The sequence below is a fragment of the Dermochelys coriacea genome, chromosome 20, assembly GCF_009764565.3.
Source record: "Dermochelys coriacea isolate rDerCor1 chromosome 20, rDerCor1.pri.v4, whole genome shotgun sequence".
NCBI classification, from domain to species: domain Eukaryota; kingdom Metazoa; phylum Chordata; order Testudines; family Dermochelyidae; genus Dermochelys; species Dermochelys coriacea.
In genome coordinates this window covers 5,512,689-5,532,632 of record NC_050087.2, presented here as the reverse complement: position 1 = coordinate 5,532,632, position 19,944 = coordinate 5,512,689, and the positions used below count along the sequence as shown (strand labels likewise).

Sequence of the window (19,944 nt, the reverse complement as noted above, 5' to 3'; positions counted from 1 at the left end):
CACATCCCCCTTTAGTCATCTCTTTTCCAAGTTGAACAACCCAATTTTTTTAAATCTCTCCTCATATAGAAGCTGTTCCATCCCCTTAATCATTTTTGTTGGCCTTCTCTGTACTTTCCCCAATTCTAATATACCTTTTTTGAGATGGGGTGACCAGCATTGTACACAGTATTCAAGATGTGAGTGCACCAGGAATTTATATAGTGGCATTATGATATTTTCTCTATCCCTTTCCAAATGGTTCCTACCATTGTTGGCTTTTTTTGGCTGCTGCTTCACATTGAGCCGATATTTTCAGAGAACTATCCATGAGGACTACCCGGTCTCTTTCTTAAGTGGTAACAGTTAATTTAATTCACATCAGGATCCCTCTCCCCTCCAATCGCTGATTGTCTCTAGGATACTGCTTCTGGGGGCTGAGGAGATGATAAAGAGTTGCTAAGAGTCTCCATAGAAATGCAAAGCTCTGTTGTCCCTCCGGGAAGCAGGAGCTAGCACCTTATGTTGGGCCTGGGAGCCCTAGAGAAGGAGAGGTTTGAGAGTTTCAGAGTAGCAGCCGTGTTAGTCTGTATTCGCAAAAAGAAAAGGAGTACTTGTGGCACCTTAGAGACTAACAAATTTATTAGAGCATAAGCTTTCGTGAGCTACAGCTCACTTCATCGGATGCATTTGGTGGAAAAAAACTTTGAGAGGTTTGAGAGTAGCAGTCCTGTTAGTCTGTATTCGCAAAAAGAAAAGGAGGACTTGTGGCACCTGAGAGACTAACAAATTTATTTGAGCATAAGTTTTCATGAGCTACATCCGATGAAGTGAGCTGTAGCTCACGAAAGCTTATGCTCAAATAAATTTGTTAGTCTCTCAGGTGCCACAAGTCCTCCTTTTCTTCTAGAGAAGGAGAGACACTGCTACTCGATTTTTGTTTATTTCCCATCAAGGAACGAACTGCTTGTCCACATGGGAAGTTATACTGATATCATCATCCTGGGATAAAGGGCTCTGGCTACCCCAGTTTAACCCCCTATGTGGACACTCTTAGGCCTGGTCTACCTTTGAACTATAGATCAACCCAGCTACATCGCCCTGTGTGAAAAACTTCACCCCTCGGAGCCCGTAGTTAAGTCAGCCTGGTCCCCAGTGTAGATACAGCTTGGGTGACGGGAGAATTCTTCTGTCGACCTAGCCACTACAGCGCAGGGAGTTTAGGGTCACCAAGATACACCAGCTATATAAAATCAGTCTAGTCGGCTGGGTGGGTGTCTGCTTGGTACACCGTGTTTGTACCTGTATAACTGTGTTGGTTGGGGGACTGATTTTTTACTGATAGTGATACCGATATAACCCCTCAGGTGGATGCAGTTATACTGGTATATATTCCCTCCCCATCTGGGAATGAGCTACACTGGCACAGATCCATTTGTACTGGGATAATTGCACCTACCCAGTAACTGTGCCTGTGTGTGTGTGTATATATATATATATGTGTGTGTGTGTGTGTGTGTGTGTATGGTTATACTGCTTTAACTAGACCTGTAAGATTCAACCACTACAACTTCCTAGTGTGGACCGAGACCAGGAGTGCCTTGGGGGTGGGGGTTGGGGGGTGCTAGACCTGGGTAGCTTTACCAGGGTAGCCTTCAGTCATACTGAAAAAATCTCTTGTGTAGACAAAGCCTAAATCAGTTTCAATTCACATCTTTTAATCTGGTGCTGTTTTGCCTTGCAGACAAGGCCTTGGATTTGAAATTAACATAACAGCAACTGTATGGGCTCAGACTGCTGCTTGCAAGTCATCTATCTATCTATGCACCCAACTGTCTCTTTCTCCCCCCTCCACATACATACCTCTCTTCCTCTCCTGGACTTTTCCCCATTTATGTCAGTGGCAGCAGGATCGCTGGGGCTTTCTTTATAGACCAAAGTTGCCATTGGTAAATAGCTGAAGGAAACAGCCCGCCCCCGCCAGCCAGCGTGGTGGGATCCGTGGTGCCGACTGCAAGAAGAGATGCTCCTTTTCCAGCATCGCAAGGTATAACATACACACTGGTCAGAGCGAGTCTCCCAGCCTATGTCTGGGCATTGCACATTAAAATCTCCCCTGTGTCCTGCCCCTGAAATGAGGGGTCTTAATCCAAGGGCTTGGTGACCAGATCCCCGCTTGGGCAATCACTCCAATGAGAAGAGATTCTCCTGCACGGTCCCTCACTAAAACCATCATGCAGCACGAGTAACCAGCTGCTGTGTTCCTCCCCAGAGGCAGCTGCATCTAAGGACTGCTTGTGTTTTTAATGGGTCTTCTGGGAGGAATGTCCTGTGGAATCGGTGATGGTCCCTGCTCCCAGCCTTTGGGAGAAGGGGTGTCTTTGGATCCTTGGGTTTTGACCCTATCTAATAACAGACACAGGCAGAGAACTTCACGTTAATCATATTATACTTCGGAGATGTAGTGGTTTGCCTAGGATCACACCAAGAATCAGTGACAGCTGGAAATAGAGTGAGTCAGGACTCCTGGGTTCTGTAACCACCATATTGCCTCCGAGAGCTGAGACTAGAGTCTGGAAGTCCTTATTCCTTGGCCCCTGCTTTACCTAGAAGACGCACTTGCCTAGATTCACAAGCCCCAGCTGTGTTCTCCATTGCCACACGCCTCACCCAAATCCAGGATTAGAACCCAGAAGTCCTGGAGCCCAGCCTTGGGCTCCACATACTAGGCCATGCTCTCCCCCAAGATCTTTTGTTAGAATCCAGGAGTCCACTAGCCCACACTCCCCACCCAAGCCCAGGATTAGAACCTAGCAGCCACCTGCTGCTTCTCGGTGCTGTGAGTCTGGTGGGCTGGGAGTCCCACAAGCAGTGGGGATCCTGCCCCCACATCTCTAGCCCCATGAGCTGGCAGCCCTATTCCACCTGCTTGGAGGAAGAGTGGCCCCCAGCAAGGGCTGGGAACACGTGTGGGTTTGTTTGTCCCGTGATGAAAGGCATAGCACAGAACATCAGACTGCTGGAGGTGCAGGGGGGATTTATGACCCACCCGGCTCTTCCCCTCTCCTCTGCGGTGGGAGGCCCTGGGCACAGCATGAACTGTCCTGACGCTGGATTTATTTCCTCCCCTCTGCTCCCACCTGTTGCAGGGCTCCAGGTTTATCTCTGCTAATGATGCTGGAGCCTTGTGAGCCTGGCTTCGGGCCTGCAGCCACAGGGCAGTTGGGGGAGCCCTGGCCGTGGCTGTGGGGTTTGAGCATCACCCTGATTTAGGAGGGCTCCCCAGAGCAACCAATTGGAAAGATATCTCCCTCTTTCTCTCTCCATCACACTTTCTTTCTGTCTCACACACACCCTCTCCCACCACTCTGTTGCTCCAGGCAGGAAGGAAGGAGGCTGTAAAATGCAATCAGGAGGCCAGGAATTTTGTGCTCAGTTCTTGTTGATGAAATGGGTGAGCCGGGTTTTGCCAAGCCTGCTGGGGGAGGGGTTTATTTTGAGAGCAATGTCTGGGGGGAAGTATCTGGGGGGAACAGCTGTGTCGGGGGATGGTATTTTGGGGGGAACAGGTATGCAGGGGGTGGTACTGGGGGGTGATATCTGGGGGGAGCTGTGTCGGGGGACAGTATTTTGGGGGGACTGGTATGCAGGGGGGTGGTACTGAGGAGTGATATCCAGGAGGAGCAGTATCCAGGGGAGCTGTGTCGGGGGGATGGTATTTTGGGGGGACCGGTATGCAGCGGGGCGGTACTAGGGAAAGGGGTTATGGAGCTCCTAGGCTGGATTTCCAGAAGGGTGCCCCCTCTCCCTGGGGACCAACCCTCTCTGTTGCCCACGGCCAGGCCTGGGTATCTCTGCCAGCTCTGATGGATCATGGGGATGGGCAGACGAGGCTGATCGGGATGGTTTGTGGAAATGGATTTGGGGGCAAGGACAGAATAGACTCATTGCCTCAGAGGGCCCCCTCAGAATCCAGCCGTGTCCCTGGGGGGCGAGTCCCTTCCCCAGCACCTTTCAGCAGGACCCTGTCACAGAGCACTGGGCCCCCTGCTTCCCAGAGACCTGCCTCCTGGTGCTGGTGTCCCAGCCAGGGGACGGGGGCCAGGGCAACACAACGAAGGGTGGCGTTGAACCAGGCCTCGTCCACACACATGCCCCTTCAAGGGCTGGGGCCTGTAATGATCACTAGGAGCCCAGCCCCACGCCCAGCTCTTGCCTACTTAGCAAGAGATGGCAGCTGGGGGCAGGAGGGCTCTGATGCATGGGTTGGTGACTCCTGTCTGAAGCTCAGCCTTGGACCCACTGGAAGCCACATGGCCAGTGCAGTCCGAGCTCTCAGACCCCAGGCTCCATAGCAAGACCGGGGGGGGGGGGCGGAGGCGAGGGGGCCTCACCCAGTCCTGCATGGGCCTTGGGCTGAGTGTGATGGGGCGGGATTCGTCCCTGGGGCGAGATCCAGTCCACACCGGATTTCCCCACTCCCTTTGCCCCCCATGTAGCCTGGGAACTGCTGTCTAACCCCACCCGGACTCCAAGGCATCTGCCCTCCAGCACTCTAATTCCTGGGGTCAGCTGAGCACTGTCCCTGCCCCAGGGGCCTGCGGGAGGCTTCTGGAATATTGCATGGGTTGGGTGTCTAGGCAGTTGGCTCCCATGGGTCAGATGCTGGTAAGGGAGGGGCCTTCCCTGTGCCATGGAGACAGATCTCTGGGGGCTGGCTGCTGGTGGGGGAGAGGGTGGTCTGAAGGGGGTTAGCAGCCTACCCCGGCAGGGGGCAGCAGGAGGCGAGGAGCAGGAGTCCTGAAGCGGTCTTTATGTTCCTATAAAGTGGGTGATACATGCATGTAAGCACTCACCAGGAGTGTGTACACCCAGAATCAAATCAAGACGTGCTCACCTGGGACTGCGCACCCAGAATTAAAGCCAAACATGCTCACCAGGGGCTGAGCATATGCACTCAATCAAGCGCACACATGCTCTCCCATTTCTGCACCCACACAAACACAATCCACACAGACACACTCTCTTGCAGACTCACAATCAACTCCACTGATGTAGAGATACACACGCATTCCCATGCCTTTCAAAGGCGCCTCCCTGTGTGTTTATGGGTTACTTTCAGGTAAATAAAAGGCTGCAATTGAGATATAATCACCTTACCCTCCCCTCCTTTGTCTCTCTGCTGATCTCCCAGGCGGGAGAGGAGGCACAGGGAGAGGTCTCAAATCCCCTATTGTCTTATTGTAAAGAAGGGAAAAAATGCAGAGGGTTAAAATTCATGAGCCTCTAATCGTCCACTTGGCCTGTCTGTCATGGAGATGAGGTTGTCTCCTTTGTGGGGGAAGGGACAGGGATGCATGGAGTCAGGAGCTCCCCCATGCATCAGCCAGGGCAAAAGGCTAGATGCTCTCCCGGGTGAGATCTGGGGTGCAACGGGTGCGGGAGAGGGGCATGAAGTGTGGGACCCCGAGTGCTTGCATGTAACTAATCCATGGGGCCAGCTGCCAGCTTTCCCCTAGATCTGAACTCCCATGGATCTTTGGGGGCTCAGAGCTGAGGTTTTGGCTGGCCTAATTCTGTTTGGCAGAAGTTGGGGCAGAAAGGAAGCCTGGTGGAGAAGCGAGTGGCGGCAGCTTGGATGGCCTGTGAAACTGAGGCCTGTTCCTTATTTATGTTACGGTGGGAGTCACTAGGTGGTGCTGTTTCATAGTCATGCTAGTTCTTAGCCTGCAGGCAGTGCTCTGCCTTGGAAGAGACGCGCTATTGTTTAGTTTGTTGGAGGATGGACATGCACCCACCAGAGAGCTGTTGCAAGCAGCAAGAGACAGTTTGCGCCCAGGGTGCAAGGGGGCTTCCCCTTGGCCACAAATGGCAGAGGCAGAACCCCACACCCTGCAGCTGGGTCTGTTCTCTGCGCTATGCCAGGCTCAGCGGTGCCCAGGGACAGCAGAACTGGGGTGGTGTTGGGGACTAGTGCTCCCCACAGTGGAAATATTGTGTGTGTGTGTGTGTGTGTGTGTGGGAGGGGTTGATGTTTCTGCCTCCATGTCATTCCCTGTGAACTGCGCACATGCATGGGGGACAGGAAAGTGAGTGGAATTTGGAGAGGCTGGGGTCACCACCATGACATCCAGGAGCCCATGGAAACCCTCCATCTAGGCCCACTCCTTAGTAAACTTTGGCTGTGGCCTGGTTTGCTCCCTGCCCTAATCTCTCTAACCAGGGTTAATTATTCTTGAGGCAGTCTTGCTCCCTGGGAACTGGGCTTTGGGGTTGGGGGTGAGATTTATTACAGAGGGGGTTTCCTGTGTGCAGTTTGTGACCACCTCTGTTCCAGGACTGGCAAAGGGACCGTATGCAAGATGCACTAAGTAAACTACCCAGTCCTCTGTGTTACGGCTTTCTCCCGCATTGGGAAGCTGATCAGCGAGGCCCTGAGATCCACACCCCAGTATTATAACCGCTGCTACAGTCATGCCGAGAGGCCCCACCTGCGATCGGGGCCCTGGTGTGCAAGGTGCTGCGTGCACTGCACAGGGTCGCCGGTGGTAGTGGTGTTGCTGGAGTGTCACTTTGCCATCTCCGATTCCTGGCCGCTGAGGATTTCTGCCTGAGCTTACAAAGGTTGTTGGGCAGCAAGGGCTAGCAGAGGATGCTGCTTCCCTGCCCATGCAATCTGTGCCCTGCATGGGACCAGCACAGAGCAGGCCCCAGCTTGGGGGCAGCTCTGCCTTCCTGCCAGCACTAAATGGGGCTGGGAGAAGTGAGGCAAGTGAGGGCGTGCCCCTTGTGCATGCACTCTGCTGTGGGTGGTGGCGATAGAAAAGAGGATCCCAGGAGTGTATGTGCCGCCTACACCGTCTTTAGCCCGGCTGTATGCTCCCAGCGCTGGGCAAGGGCCGTGTCTGGGGTGTTGGGTGGGGAGCTGGGGAAGAGCCAGAGCCAGCATCCTGGGAGCAGGGGGAATTAGGCAGGTGATAGAGGGGGAGCTAGTATCCAGGGAGGGGGAAAGGATCTGAGCAGGGGGCTATAGCCAAGGAAGGCGGCTGGAGAGGGTGCAGAGTGGAAGTAGGGTAGTGCCCATTGACGGGGCAGGGTACCAAGGAGGGAGCCTGGGGAAGGGGGTGTGGGTGAAGGTCCTATCTTTCAGCCAGAAGCAAATGTCTGGGGTGTGTATTCTGTGCGTTTCAGGATGAGACTGGAAAGATGCGTGGACACCAGGTCAGCAGCAGAACCTACGTGTTCTGGGCTCAGTCCTGTTGCTTGTGGCTGCTTCCCCGATTCCCACCCTTTTCCTGGGTGGGCTGAACAGTGCCCAGTGGAAAACCCTTCTCTCTAGAGGGCTCACTGTGTAGCCTGATTTACCACTAAATACCTCAGGGAGAGGGTACAGCAGCAGGGAAAGAACCTAATCCTGTTCTAGTATTACCCTGGCTTCTACTGCTTGAGCTACTGGAGTGTGCCCCTGAGCCGCTAACAGTACAGGGCCTATGGCATACAGCTGGGCAGTTCTGATTGTGTCCAGTAGAGGGCAGCATTGCACACATTGACAGCTCTGCTCCTCTCTCATACTATATAAGGGCTAACAAATTTATTTGAGCATAAGCTTTCGTGAGCTACAGCTCACTGCATCTGATGAAGTGAGCTATAGCTCACTAAAGCTTATGCTCAAATAAATGTTAGTCTCTGAGGTGCCACAAGTCCTCCTTTTCTTTTTGTGAATACAGACTAACACGGCTGCTACTCTGAAACCTATATAGGGGCTAGTGAAATCAGGCCACAATTTGCACAAGAGGAACAAAGCAGTGAATGAAATATGCTATCAGTTTAAAATATCTCCCCTAGAAAGTTCCTGGTTTTCCTGTATCCTGTGGGATGCTGCTGAACTCTGGGAGTTGCCTGGAAACTTTGCACCTGTGATGTTTCTTGGTCTGTTTCATCATTAAGTTCCAGAGTTAACATCACATCAAAAGGGAGCAGTTTGAGTTATTGCTTTTGGCTGGCTGGCTGCAGACTCCGACAGTGGCTTGTGGTCGTGTTTGGAAGGTTATTGATATAACTTGAAGGCCAGGCAACTTAAACTTAATTGTATAGAACCCCCTCACCCCCCAAAACTCAGAGGGAAGAAAGATTGCTTGGAAGTTGCAAACTCTGCCATGCTGGTTTGTTATTGTTGGGTCTCTTGTGAGTGCTGGAGCTGGGTGTACTAGTGTGTTGTTGTAGGGTTGCTTCTTTGCACAAGTCCATACACATTGATTTATTTTAGAGCTGCTCAGGGCCATAGGACTCCACACGCTGGTTTGTTATTGTAGGGCTGCTCAGAGGCCCAACGTTGTAGGGTTGCTATTGTTTTCCTTTTTTTAAGAAAAATGAACATGGGATGCTGGCCCCCCGCCCCCTGGCTTTGCAAACAGGGGAAGCTGATGCTTTGGAGACTGTCCAAACCTAGGCAGCCCCCAGCTCCCCCCTCCCCGTTCCATCGCGGGGGTCCACCTGGGCTTTCTGGGGTTTCTGGGACTCAGCTGCTCTTCCCAGGGGTAGGGTGGGGATAAAACAGCCGAAAGGCAAGAGGCGGGACACACAATGCCCGGCCCTCTGTGGAGGAATAAGCCCGCAGTCCCCGTGGGGTATGGGTGTGCCCCCTCCATCCCCCTGCGCCCCGCCTCATGCCGTGGGCCTGGGGGAAGGGGGATTAGGTTACACGGCTCTGGTAACAATTCCAACCTGTTTGGACTGGAATGTGGCATTTAGAGCCCGGCTACAGGAAATTCGCTCTGCGCTGAAAGATAGAATTGAAAACAGTTTGCAGCCCGGCCTGGGGGCGCCTGGCTGGCTCGGGGGGGGCAGGGGAATGGGGGTCTGTCTCTGGCCTGGGGTGGAAGGCAAGGGGATGGGGGCCTCGTCTGGCCTGCAGGAGCAGAGAGATTGTGGGGGCTGGTTCTGGCAAGGGCGAGAGCAGGGGGATGGGGGGATGCCTCTGGCCTGGGAGGAGAGCAGCAGATGTGGGGGCTGGCTCTGGCCTGGCGGAGCAGGACAGAGAATTGGGGGGCTGGCTCTGGCATTGGGACAGGTTTTGGAGGGATTTGATTCCCCCTCCCACCCCCATTCCCCTCTGGTTATTTTTGCCAGTGCTAAATACCTAGCAAGTGGCCTTGGCTGCCCCAGGCTGGAGGGATCCCACAGAAGCATGTTCCTTGGGGCCCTTCCTGACCCTACTCCCCCGCCCCCCAGGAAACCCCCAGGATGGGAAGCCCCCAACACCAGGACTCAGAGAAGGCTCCTGTCAGAAGTTGGGGTGGGGTTCACCAGCCCCCCTTCCCCCCACGCTGTCAGGGCCGTCCCCGATCGCCTGGGTCTTGCGGCCCTTGGAGTTTACCCGGATGCTGGCTCCTGATGCCCCTGCCATTCCCTCTCTCATCAGCCGTGGAGACCCAGAGCACGAGTTCGGAGGAGATGGTGCCCAGCTCACCCTCACCACCCCCGCCCCCCCGCGTCTACAAGCCCTGCTTTGTCTGCAACGATAAGTCCTCTGGCTACCACTATGGCGTCAGCTCCTGCGAAGGCTGCAAGGTAATGGGGACCCACGCCGCACAGCTTGAGGCTCAGTCAGCTTCTTGATTTGCCCCTCAGGAGCCTGGCTCTCCGTGGGGCACCCCTCCCAGCTGAGATCAGTGCCCCGTTGTGCCAGGCGCTGCACAGACCCCAGCTGAGATCAGGGCCCAGTTGTGCCAGGCACTGCAGAGAACCCAGCTGAGATCAGGGCCCCATTGTGCTGGGCGCTGCACAGACCCCAGTTGAGATCAGGGCTCCATTGTGCCAGGGACAGTCCCTGCCCCAAAGGGCTCACAGTGCAAACAGAGAGGAACAAAGTTTTGGAAGTGCAGTCATTATTTTGCAGGAAAAGTGGCTTTTAGTCCAAAATAGAGTGTCCAGGGGGCCACTGTTCTGGAATAGCAGCACAATCTGAGGGCCTGAGTGCTGGGCTAGGGCTTGGGACCCCTGGATTCTAGGCCTGGCTCTGTTGGGTGACCAGTCACTGCCTCTCTTTGTGTCTCAGTTTCCACACTGTAAAATGGGGCTAGTGATAGGTACCCCCTTTTTAGAGTACTTTGAGATTTGCTGATGAAACAAGCTAGGTGTCATCATTATTTCAGTCAATTTCCCCATGTAGACAAGCCCTAAAAAGAATGACCAGGATAGAGACAATTTGTGGGGCGTGAAGGCCAAGGGGGACACTTGGCCCATTTAAAACTGATCCCAAGGAAGAGCATTTTCAAAATGATGACCCTGTGGAAGTCACCACCACTGGATGTTCTTATGCAATAGGATCTGTCAGGGATGGCCTAGATATATGTGCTCCCTCAGTGCAGGGAGAGGGACTGGGTGACCTCTCGAGGTCCCTTCTGACCCTACATCTCTACGATTCTATAGGATTTAGAGAAAGGCAAGGCAATTACATGAATAGTGAATTGCATTGGAGGCCAGGATGTGCAACGGGGCCCAAGGGAGTTGGGTGCATTGCATTTGGACACCCCACTCTCTTTGCAGATCCCAGCCAGAAGGCCTATACATTCTCCTGCTGACAGCACAAGCCAGCTCCTAAATGCCAGGGGTCAGGAGGGATCAGTCCATGATTGCCTGTGAGAAGGGGGTTGAGAGTGTCAGAGCCGGAGCACCGGGCTGGATGGGCCATTGCTCTTACTGCTGCAGCAACTGGTGGTCCAGCAAGCAGGCAGGGGATTCTGTTTGTGTTTGGGGGTGCAGCTTTGCCAAGGCACCTGCTCGGAGCTGTAGGGTGCATGGGGTAACCCCTTCCCTGCCTCTTCTCCCTCCCCCCGCCACAATCCTACCTCTGAACCCCGCCCCCCATTACCTGCATGTCCCTGTCTCCCCCCCACCACCCTCAGGGATTCTTTCGCCGAAGCATCCAGAAAAACATGGTGTACACCTGCCACCGCGACAAGAACTGCCAGATCAACAAGGTGACCCGCAACCGCTGCCAGTATTGTCGGCTCCAGAAGTGCTTTGAGGTTGGCATGTCCAAAGAAGGTGAGGAGCCAGGGAGCAGCGGGAGGGTGGGGGCAACGGCAATGGAGGGTGGGGGAAGAATCCACCTGCAGCGGGATCAGATGGAAGGTTGGATCCAACTGGGGCATGGCCCCATGCAGAGAGACAGGCCCACGTGCACCTGTTCCCCCCGAGCCCTCTACCCCTGCATGCTCTTGTGTTGCCCAGGGCCCTGCCCCACGGCACTGCTGTGCCCCAAGACTGGAAAGTCACTGGTGCAGAGGTGAGGGAGCAGGGGTTCCCCGACCCACATGTGCTGCGCAGAGCCCCATAGTGTTTGGTGAGAGCTTTGCCCAAGAGCTTTGCCCAGCTGACACAGTTGGGGCCGGACTGTGATGGGGCTAGGGCATGGCATCCAGGCCTGGCTTTGGATCATTTGGATCCAGGGTTTGAGTTTGGCCCGGTTCAGGTCTGTGGCAGGGGGTGGGAGTTTGGATCCAGGCTCTGGTTTGAGGCCTGTCTCATGCAAGTCTGGCGCCCATGGCGAAGACGCGCTAAGACATGCTTCCAATAGAGGTAATTCTTGGGCTGGCCGGGCCAGGTAGCCGGAACCAGGTGGGAACAGGACATGGGCCAGAAGTGGATCCGAATCTCACGGGGTTCAAATCCTTGGTTCTGGCCCCTTGGCAAAGTGGGCTTTGAGGCCCAGCAGCTGGAGCCATGGTTCACAGGCGCCACCGTAACTGTGCCCACGTGGTGGTGATCTCTCGCACCCACACCCCATCCCCCCGCCCGCTTTGCTGAATCACGCGGGAGCTGGTGGAAGGCTTGGAAAAGGGCCGCTGCCCCTTTAAGAGTGCTGTCAGCCGGATGGTCCATCTGGAGACAGAGTGCCTCTCGGCGGCTGTTGCTTTTACTCCCGACTGCTAAGGCATGTCCTCACGAGCCGGCCGGGGTGGGGCCCCCATTAATCACTGTCTCTTTAAGAGCCCGTAATTAGGAATGTCTGTCTCAGCCCTGGCCATTGATTTCCAGGCCCCTGTCACTTTAAGGGTGGAGGGTTTTGGGGCGGGGGTGAGGGCGAGATGTCTCGAAGGCGACAGGAAATGGGTGGTCTGTGGGAACTGGGCCAGGATTGGGTAGGGGCGGGTATCCTTGGCATCCCTCCCACCCCCCAGCGCTGGCCCAGCTAGAACTGAATGGGCTCCAGGACCCTCCCCCCCCCCCCCCCCCCGAAAAGAGATCAAGGGGCTGCCCCCTCCCGCCCCGGCAGCTGGTGGGCATGTGAACAGCACTGCATGGGAAGACTGGCTCAGGTCCCAGATGTGGGGGACCTGCTGCCTCTCTGAACTGCCTTTCCCTGCTACCCCCCACTCCACGCGCCTGCTAAGCTTCGGCTATCTCACCTGATTCTTCAAACAACCCCCCCCCCCGCCCCGCCCCTGGCCTCCATGCGTCACCCTGGCTTCGATGGGCTGAAGGTGCCAGTAGATAGGGTGGGGGGGCTGAACAGCTCCCCCCACGCCACGACAGCCCGGGCTGTTGTGCATCTGGGGGGATAGGGCTGGATCCCGAAGGCAGTGGGGTGTCGGGGGGGGGAGCTCTGCTGGCAGCCCCTCCCTGCCGGCATTGTGCTGGCTGAGGCTATAAGTGGATATCCTGCCGGCTCGCGTATCCTGTTGCCAGATTCCCCCTGGCGCTCCGTGCTGGGGTGAGCCGGAAGTGCAGCCTGGAAACGTGCAGCCACAGGGCGGGCCAGGAGAATGCACACTCAACGGGAACGCTGGGACCCAGGGGGGCAGGGGGCCCTGCTGGGCTCGCTGGGCCTCAGGACTGCTGGTGCCCTGGTTTGGGGATGGCGGGGATGAACCAACCTCTCCCCCGCAGGCATGGGGCTGTCTCCGTCTCCCTGGCTGCAGCCTAGTTCATTTCCCTCCTTCCCCCTGCCACCGGGAGGCCAAGCCGGGACGGGTCAGGGCTCAAAGCACTTTGCAGTGGGCCCGCCTGGACAGGTGCAGCAGGAGGGCTCCCCGGGGAGCGGGACCGGGGCAGTCGGAGTGGGACAGAGGGAGAGCCGGGAAGCCCCATCCTTCACAGGAGACACCGGGCAGCCAATCCGGTGAGCCACGTCAGGCACTGACCCATGTGCTAAGCAAAGTGGCCAATCAGAATCCATTGGTGCTGGGCGCCTGCACGTGGTCCAGGGGTTCTCAGGCTTTTGTATTGGCGACCCCTTTCACGCAGCGTGTGCGACCCCCCCTTATACATTAAAAACACTTTATGTATTTAACACCATTATAAATGCTGGAGGCAACGTGGGGTTTGAGGTGGAGGCTGACAGCTCGTGACCCCCTCCCCCCGTGTAATAACGTTGCGACCCCTTGAGGGGTCCTGACCCCCAGTTTGAGAACCCCTGACGTGGTCAAAGCCGGACAGCCAACAGACTGGGCTCCCAGCTGCCCATTGCCAGTGTTAGAAGCTGGACGGCCAATCAGGTTCCAGCCTCCCCTGCAGGACACATGCCCAGGGGTCTAGCCAGCTGGGGCACTGCGAAGGCAGGGGCTATTGGGGTGCCAGACAGGCCTGAGGGGGGCAGCTATCACGAGCCAGCAGGCTTTGGTGTGATGGGCTCCCTGGGCATATGCTGTGGGCGAAGGGGGAGAGCCTGGGAGCAGGCAATGCTGTGTCACACCCCACTCCCATTTATCCGAGTACCCCGCACTCTTCCCCCCCCCCCCCGCGCTTTATCTGGCCTCCCTGTCTGCTGTTTCCTGTTTTCCTTGGGCTGAGCACAAGCTTCGGTGTTTCCCAAGCGAAGGCTGGGAGGGCAGCTGGGAACCGCGGCGGGCAGGGGCCAGCTGGGCTGGCCGAACCGCTTCCGGGGGTCAGGATGGGCAAGGGGTGTAGAACCTGCAGGGTGGGCATTGGGACACCAGCCCAGTGCAGCCTGGCTCGGAGGAGGCGACACCCAGACCAGATTGGCTCCTACTGGCCCTCCCCTTGCTGACCCCTACATGCCCATCGTCTCGCTGGCTGCTCCCAGGGTCATGGATGGGAATGAGCCTCAAGGGGCCCCCATCGCTAGGGCAGGGGGCTGGCAGGTTGCTATGGGCAGATGCTTGCTGGGCCATCCCTCTGCCAATTGTGCGCATTAACTGCTGGGAGGGGGGATAGAGCGCCACAGTGTATAAACCTGGGTTACCAGGGTTGGCCCCGGGGCAGGGGGAATGATTCCCTCTGCAGAGACAGGATTCACTTCCACCTGCCCAGGAACTGGGACATGCACCAAATGCTCCCTCACCATAGCAATGCAAGAAATACCCCCGTCTCATGGGGTGCACTGTCTAAATAGAGCACCTGGGGAAACTGAGGGATACAGATAGCTGTGAGTCGCTCATGATCAACCAGCAGAGCTGGGAATAGAACTCAGGTCTCCTGCGGCCCCAGCTGCTGCTCCCACCACTAGCCCACACTGTTTCGAAACAGCCAGGCCGAGAGGGAACACCCAAAGCGTGTGATCCGACTGGCAACAATGGCAGCTTCCTAGTCATGTGGCCCTTCCAGCCCCAGCCAGGGTAGATTGATGTCACTGGGTTGCAGTCAGTGGGGTCAGATCCCTGTATGGTGTAAATGGGTGTCTCTGGGTTGCAGTCAGTGGGGTCAGATCCCTGTATGATGTAAATGGGCGTTGCTGGGTTGCAGTCAGTGAGGTCAGATCGCTGTATGATGTAAATGGGCGTCACTGGGTTGGAGTCAGTGGGGTCAGATCGCTGTATGATGTAAATGGGCGTCACTGGGTTGGAGTCAGTGGGGTCAGATCGCTGTATGATGTAAATGGGCGTCACTGGGTTGGAGTCAGTGGGGCCAGATACCCATATGGTGTAGGTGGGCGTAACTCCATCGGAGTCAGGCCAGAGCCCCACCTGGTACAGATCAGCCTAGCCCCACTGAAGTCAATGGCACCACACCAGTTTATACTGGCCACTGACCACTGATTTGGTGATCTCTGTTTTAAAGAGGAGTGCCCCAACTGTGGGGGGGTGTTTGAGCTGGGTCAGACCCCCCCAGGGCCAAATGCTCCCCCGACCGTGTGGCTCCCACACGCTCCCAGCTACGGACTCTGAGCCGGGGTCAGGGCTGGTCACTCGGGCTGTGTCCTCACCACCACCCCCTCTCCGGCAGCTGTGCGGAACGACAGGAACAAGAAGAAGAAGGACGTGAAGGAGGAGGTGGTGGTGGACAGCTACGAAATGACTCCCGAGCTGGAGGAATTGATCCAGAAAGTCAGCAAGGCCCACCAGGAGACCTTCCCCTCGCTGTGCCAGCTGGGCAAATACACCACGGTGAGCCCTCTGCACATGGCACTGCCCGTCTCCCCCCAGCCCACCTGGGAACCCTCTTCTGCCTTCTCTGCTTCTGTCACTGGAACATGCCTCGAGGTCCCTGCACCCCAAGCCCCAGGGATCAGCCTGTGGGAATAACAGAGCCGCCTTCTACCACTCCGGGCTGCCACTGCTGTCACAAGGGGGAGCTGTTCTCAGCCAGGCTGCTCCGCGCCCCTGAGTGCACAATCCCCAGGGAGTGCAGAGCTGGGATTCTGCACACTGGCCACCAGGAGGCACTGGTGCCCCTTACAGGCCCAGGTTCTGTGCCTGGCTCTGGTGTGGAGACGGGGGCGGGGCACCCAGGTGCCATGCCCGGCCCAGTGAGGAGAGGGGGTCAGGCTGCCCGGTTCCGGCCCTGGCTGGAAGAGGGGGTCAGGGTGCCCAGTTCAGTGCCTAGCTCAGTGAGGACGGGGTCAGGGTGCCTAGTTCCTTGCCCGGCTCTGGCTGGGAGAGGTGGTTGGGCCACCCCGCCTCCATTCCTGGCCCTGGCTGGGAGAAGGGGTTGGGGTGCCCGGTTCCATGCCTAGCCCTGCGAGGAGAAGGTTGGGGTGGCCAGGTTCCGTGCCCGGCTCTGTCAGGGAGATGAGGTTGGGGTGCCAGGTTCCGTGCCCGGCCCCGGCTGGGTAATCTCCCAGCAGCCGCAGGTCACCCTCTCTGGCTCTTAGTTGCAGAGGGTAGGGGACGATCCTCCCCTAGGCCCCGTGGTGCAGCACTAACCCCCCTTCCCCGTTCCCTCCCCCAGAACTCCAGCGCCGATCACCGGGTGCAGCTGGACCTGGGGCTATGGGACAAGTTCAGTGAACTGGCCACCAAGTGCATCATCAAGATCGTGGAGTTTGCCAAGCGCCTGCCGGGTTTCACCACCCTCAGCATCGCCGACCAGATCACCCTGCTCAAGGCGGCTTGCCTGGACATCCTGGTGAGGAGCAGCCTGGGGCTTTAGTGGGGAACTCAGCTGCCTAGAGTCTCTTCTTCCTTGGGCTGTGGCTTGATGAGACCCTGGGCCCCTGCCCAGCCCAGGGCTCAATAGGCTTTGCCCACTGTGTGAGGAGGAGCTGGCCCAGCAGGTCCCGGCGCTCACCCCATATCCCATCCCTGGCAGATGCTGCGGATCTGTACGCGCTACACGCCAGAGCAGGACACCATGACCTTCTCGGACGGGCTGACCCTGAACCGCACCCAGATGCACAACGCCGGCTTTGGGCCCCTCACTGACCTGGTGTTCGCCTTTGCTGGGCAGCTGCTACCCCTGGAGATGGATGACACCGAGACGGGACTGCTCAGTGCCATCTGCCTCATCTGCGGAGGTACCGGGGGGGCTGGGCACACGGATGCCATCACAGGGGCTGCAACCCTGGCCTCTCCAGCAGGGGGCGCTGTAAGGGGTGGGGCAGGAGCACTGGCCATAGGAGGAGCTCCCGGCTACAACAGCCAGGCCTCTCCCAGCAGAGGGCGCTGTGGGAGCGCTGGCCATGGGGGTTGGAGGGGGCTGGGTATGGAGCTGTGACAACCAACGTGTGTGTGCCCCACAGATCGGATGGACTTGGAGGAGCCAGAGAAGGTAGACAAGCTACAGGAGCCCTTGCTGGAAGCGTTGAAAATCTACGCCCGCCGTCGCAGACCCAGCAAGCCATACATGTTCCCCCGCATGCTGATGAAAATCACTGATCTGCGAGGCATCAGCACCAAAGGTGCGGGCTGTCCGCTGGGCACCGCTGGGGAGGAAGCTTGCAGCGCTAGTGTTTCCTGACGCTGCTGGGGTGGAGGCTTACGGCACCAGTGTCCTTGGGTTACTGACAGGGCACTGCTGGGGGGAAGTTCCCAGCACCCATCTCCCACCTGCTACTGACAGGGCACTGCTGCAGGGAAGCTCACAGCCTCCTTTCTTCTCCCCATCCCCATCGCAGGTGCGGAGCGAGCCATCACCCTGAAGATGGAGATCCCTGGCCCCATGCCCCCCCTCATCCGGGAGATGCTGGAAAACCCCGAAATGTTCGAGGATGACTCGTCGCAACCGCCCCCGTCGGCAGAGCCCCCCAGCTCTGAGGAGAGCCCTGCCGAGAGCAAGAGCCCCGAGGAGACCCCCTAGCACCCTGGGGAGTGGGGACTGGGAGAAGCCCCATCCTCAGACACCCCACCCCCTGTCCAACACCCAGCTGGTTCAAACAAGCCACAGCTGCCTTCAATCTGCCCCCCATTGCTGGGGGGGGCAGGCATGGGCTGGGGGGCAGCTAATGGAGATTGTCTGTGTGCTGCCTCAGAGGTGTAACTCTTGCCTTAACCTTCTCTTGGGAGAGGCAGTCTGGAGCCTCTCTTTCTCCACCCCCCCCAAGCTTTTTTGTTTGCCAAAGTCTGACTCCAAGCCAAAAATCTAGTGGGGGCAAGGCCGGGCCAGGGAGCTGCCTGCCTGGGGTGGGGGGCAGATCCCTGGAAATGGACCTAGAGGGGTTCAGTGGAACCCCCCCACTCTGTCCCAGCACTGCAATTGCCCGTCCAGCGGGGGCCGCCCTGGAGCCCAAGAGAGAGAGACTTGGAAGTGAGCCTGGGCTGGGATGTCGGGGTGTTATCCCTTCCCTCCCTCCGCATCCCCAACGATGCTGCCTCCAGATTCCCGACTTAAGATCAATCAAGACCCTGCCTCCTAAACTGATGTTCCCCGCTGGAACCCAGGCATCCTGGACTACTGATGCAGATCTCTGAAGCTGTGGATTGCTGGGGAACAGGTGGGGGTCAGAGCAGCCCCCCCCCCCAGCCCGTGGAAAGCCCAGAACACCTGAGCGTCTTGGAAAAGGAGGCTGAACGGGGGGCCGGGGAGGGGGGACTTTGCCCCAGAATGGATGCTGCCCATCACCCAGTGTCCTGCAGGTTTTGGGGGACGCGGATCTCAGAGGGGGGCGGCGAGGTCCAAGTTTGGGAGGTTTATTTTATTTTATGTTTTTGTTGTATAACGTGCTAATGGTTTGGGATCATTCCTTGGCGGTGAGGGACAAGGGGTCACTGTCCCGTCTCCTGGGGCCTCTGCTGGGATGGGGGGGCCCAGAGACAGGGGTCTGGGTCTGGGTCTGGGTCTGGGTCTGCAGGGCTGTATCTGGTTTTGCTTTTGATCCTGTTCAGGTTTGGTGTAGTGGGGCATCTTTTGCTCTTGACTCTCCCCCCACCCATAACTTTCAGTTCCAATCCTGCCCCCATGACCCCCACTCCTGATTCCCTATCCATAACCCCCGACGCTGCTTCCCATAGCCTCCTGCCCCCCACGACTAACACATCTCCCCCCAATGCCCCTCCTCAGCCTCACCCCTTGGTGCTGATGATTTTGGGAACACACAACACTAGAGACCAAAGATGAGGGGGGCCATGGGGGCAGGGATTAGAGGGCAGGAGCTGATGGGGTCATATGGGGACAGGGAGCTGCCACCTTCCCGGGGACTCAGCCCCCGCTCCCACAACAAGGCTGCTCTATGATGTAACCATGGGAAACACCCCCCCCCCGTACCTGTAGGAAATGGGTGCTGCCCCCAGGGGGCAGCACTGGGGCGGGCCCTTTGCACATCATCCCCAGCCGCTTTGGGCCCCAACTGCTCTACAGCACCCCCTATGGACCAAAGTAGATAGCACCTCCTCCCTGGACTCCCCCTATGATTCCCCCCCAGATGTTCCCTAGGGCCAGTGTTGTCCCACAAAACCTCCACTCCAATCCTTGCCTGGGAGAAAATATTGTCACCCACACACACCCCTTCAAAGTCGTCCCACAGCTGGGCGGGGGCGGGGGGGGAGCGGTAGCGGTTGAATCCGCCCTCCCACGCAATGCACACAGCCCCTGTAGGCTCCCCCTTCCCTCAGCAACCCCCAGATTTAGGGGAAGGAGTCCGGCAGGGTCCCTGATCTGTTACACTACAAGATGGGGCGGGGGAATCTCCCTCTCCTAAGGCCCCGGTTGGTGCTGGGGCTGCAGTTCCAAACTCCTGCAGCAGGGGGCACTACCACCCTCACAAGCAGGTTCTGCGGCGGGGGGCGGGGGGAGGGTTGGCCTCGTAGCATGGGGGGGCAAGGGGAGGTGCCCAGACTTTGCCACCTTTGCCAGGTGTCCCATGCTTATGACCCTGGCCGGGGGTGAGGGGGCCTGCAAGGGCAGGGTGAGCTGTAGCCACGTGCTGCCCCCTGCAGCCTCTACAGCTCCCCAGCCTGGCAGCACTTTCCCTTTGTTATTTATTGGCCTATCTTTGCCCTGGGAAATGGACCCAATTGCCCCCACCCCAACAGAGAGTGGGGCAGGGGGTGCCCCAGGGGTCCCACCCTGGCATGAGACACAGCCCCCCCCCAAAATCTCTGCTGCTCCCTGATCCTGTTGAGCTGCCAAAAAGAAACCCCAGACCTTAAACCAAAGCCAAGGACCCAGTTACGGGGGGATCTGGGAGGGGGACTTTGCACCCCCCCCACCCCTCGGTCATGTTTACAGCCAAACTTTACATGGTATTTTAAAAGAAAAGCCCCTTTCCCATTGCCCACCCCCTTGGTGCCCAGCTCTCGCAGAGGGGACTTTTCTATTTTTGCAAAATAAAGTGATGGAAACTCA

General features: G+C 57.3%; 1 protein-coding gene across 3 annotated transcripts in view; it reads left to right on the top strand.

Annotated features, from left to right (window-relative positions):
- RARG (retinoic acid receptor gamma) overlaps positions 1 to 19,944 on the top strand; it is a 63,508-nt gene extending 43,564 nt beyond the window's left edge. For all 3 annotated transcript variants that reach the window (XM_038379115.2, XM_038379114.2, XM_038379116.2), the window contains 7 exons: positions 9,401 to 9,549; positions 10,887 to 11,028; positions 15,169 to 15,329; positions 16,114 to 16,290; positions 16,474 to 16,678; positions 16,904 to 17,062; positions 17,279 to 19,944. In XM_038379115.2, the coding sequence (XP_038235043.1) occupies positions 9,401 to 9,549; positions 10,887 to 11,028; positions 15,169 to 15,329; positions 16,114 to 16,290; positions 16,474 to 16,678; positions 16,904 to 17,062; positions 17,279 to 17,460 (1,175 nt within the window). In that variant the 3' untranslated portion in view covers positions 17,461 to 19,944. The remainder of the gene's footprint in view (positions 1 to 9,400; positions 9,550 to 10,886; positions 11,029 to 15,168; positions 15,330 to 16,113; positions 16,291 to 16,473; positions 16,679 to 16,903; positions 17,063 to 17,278) is intronic.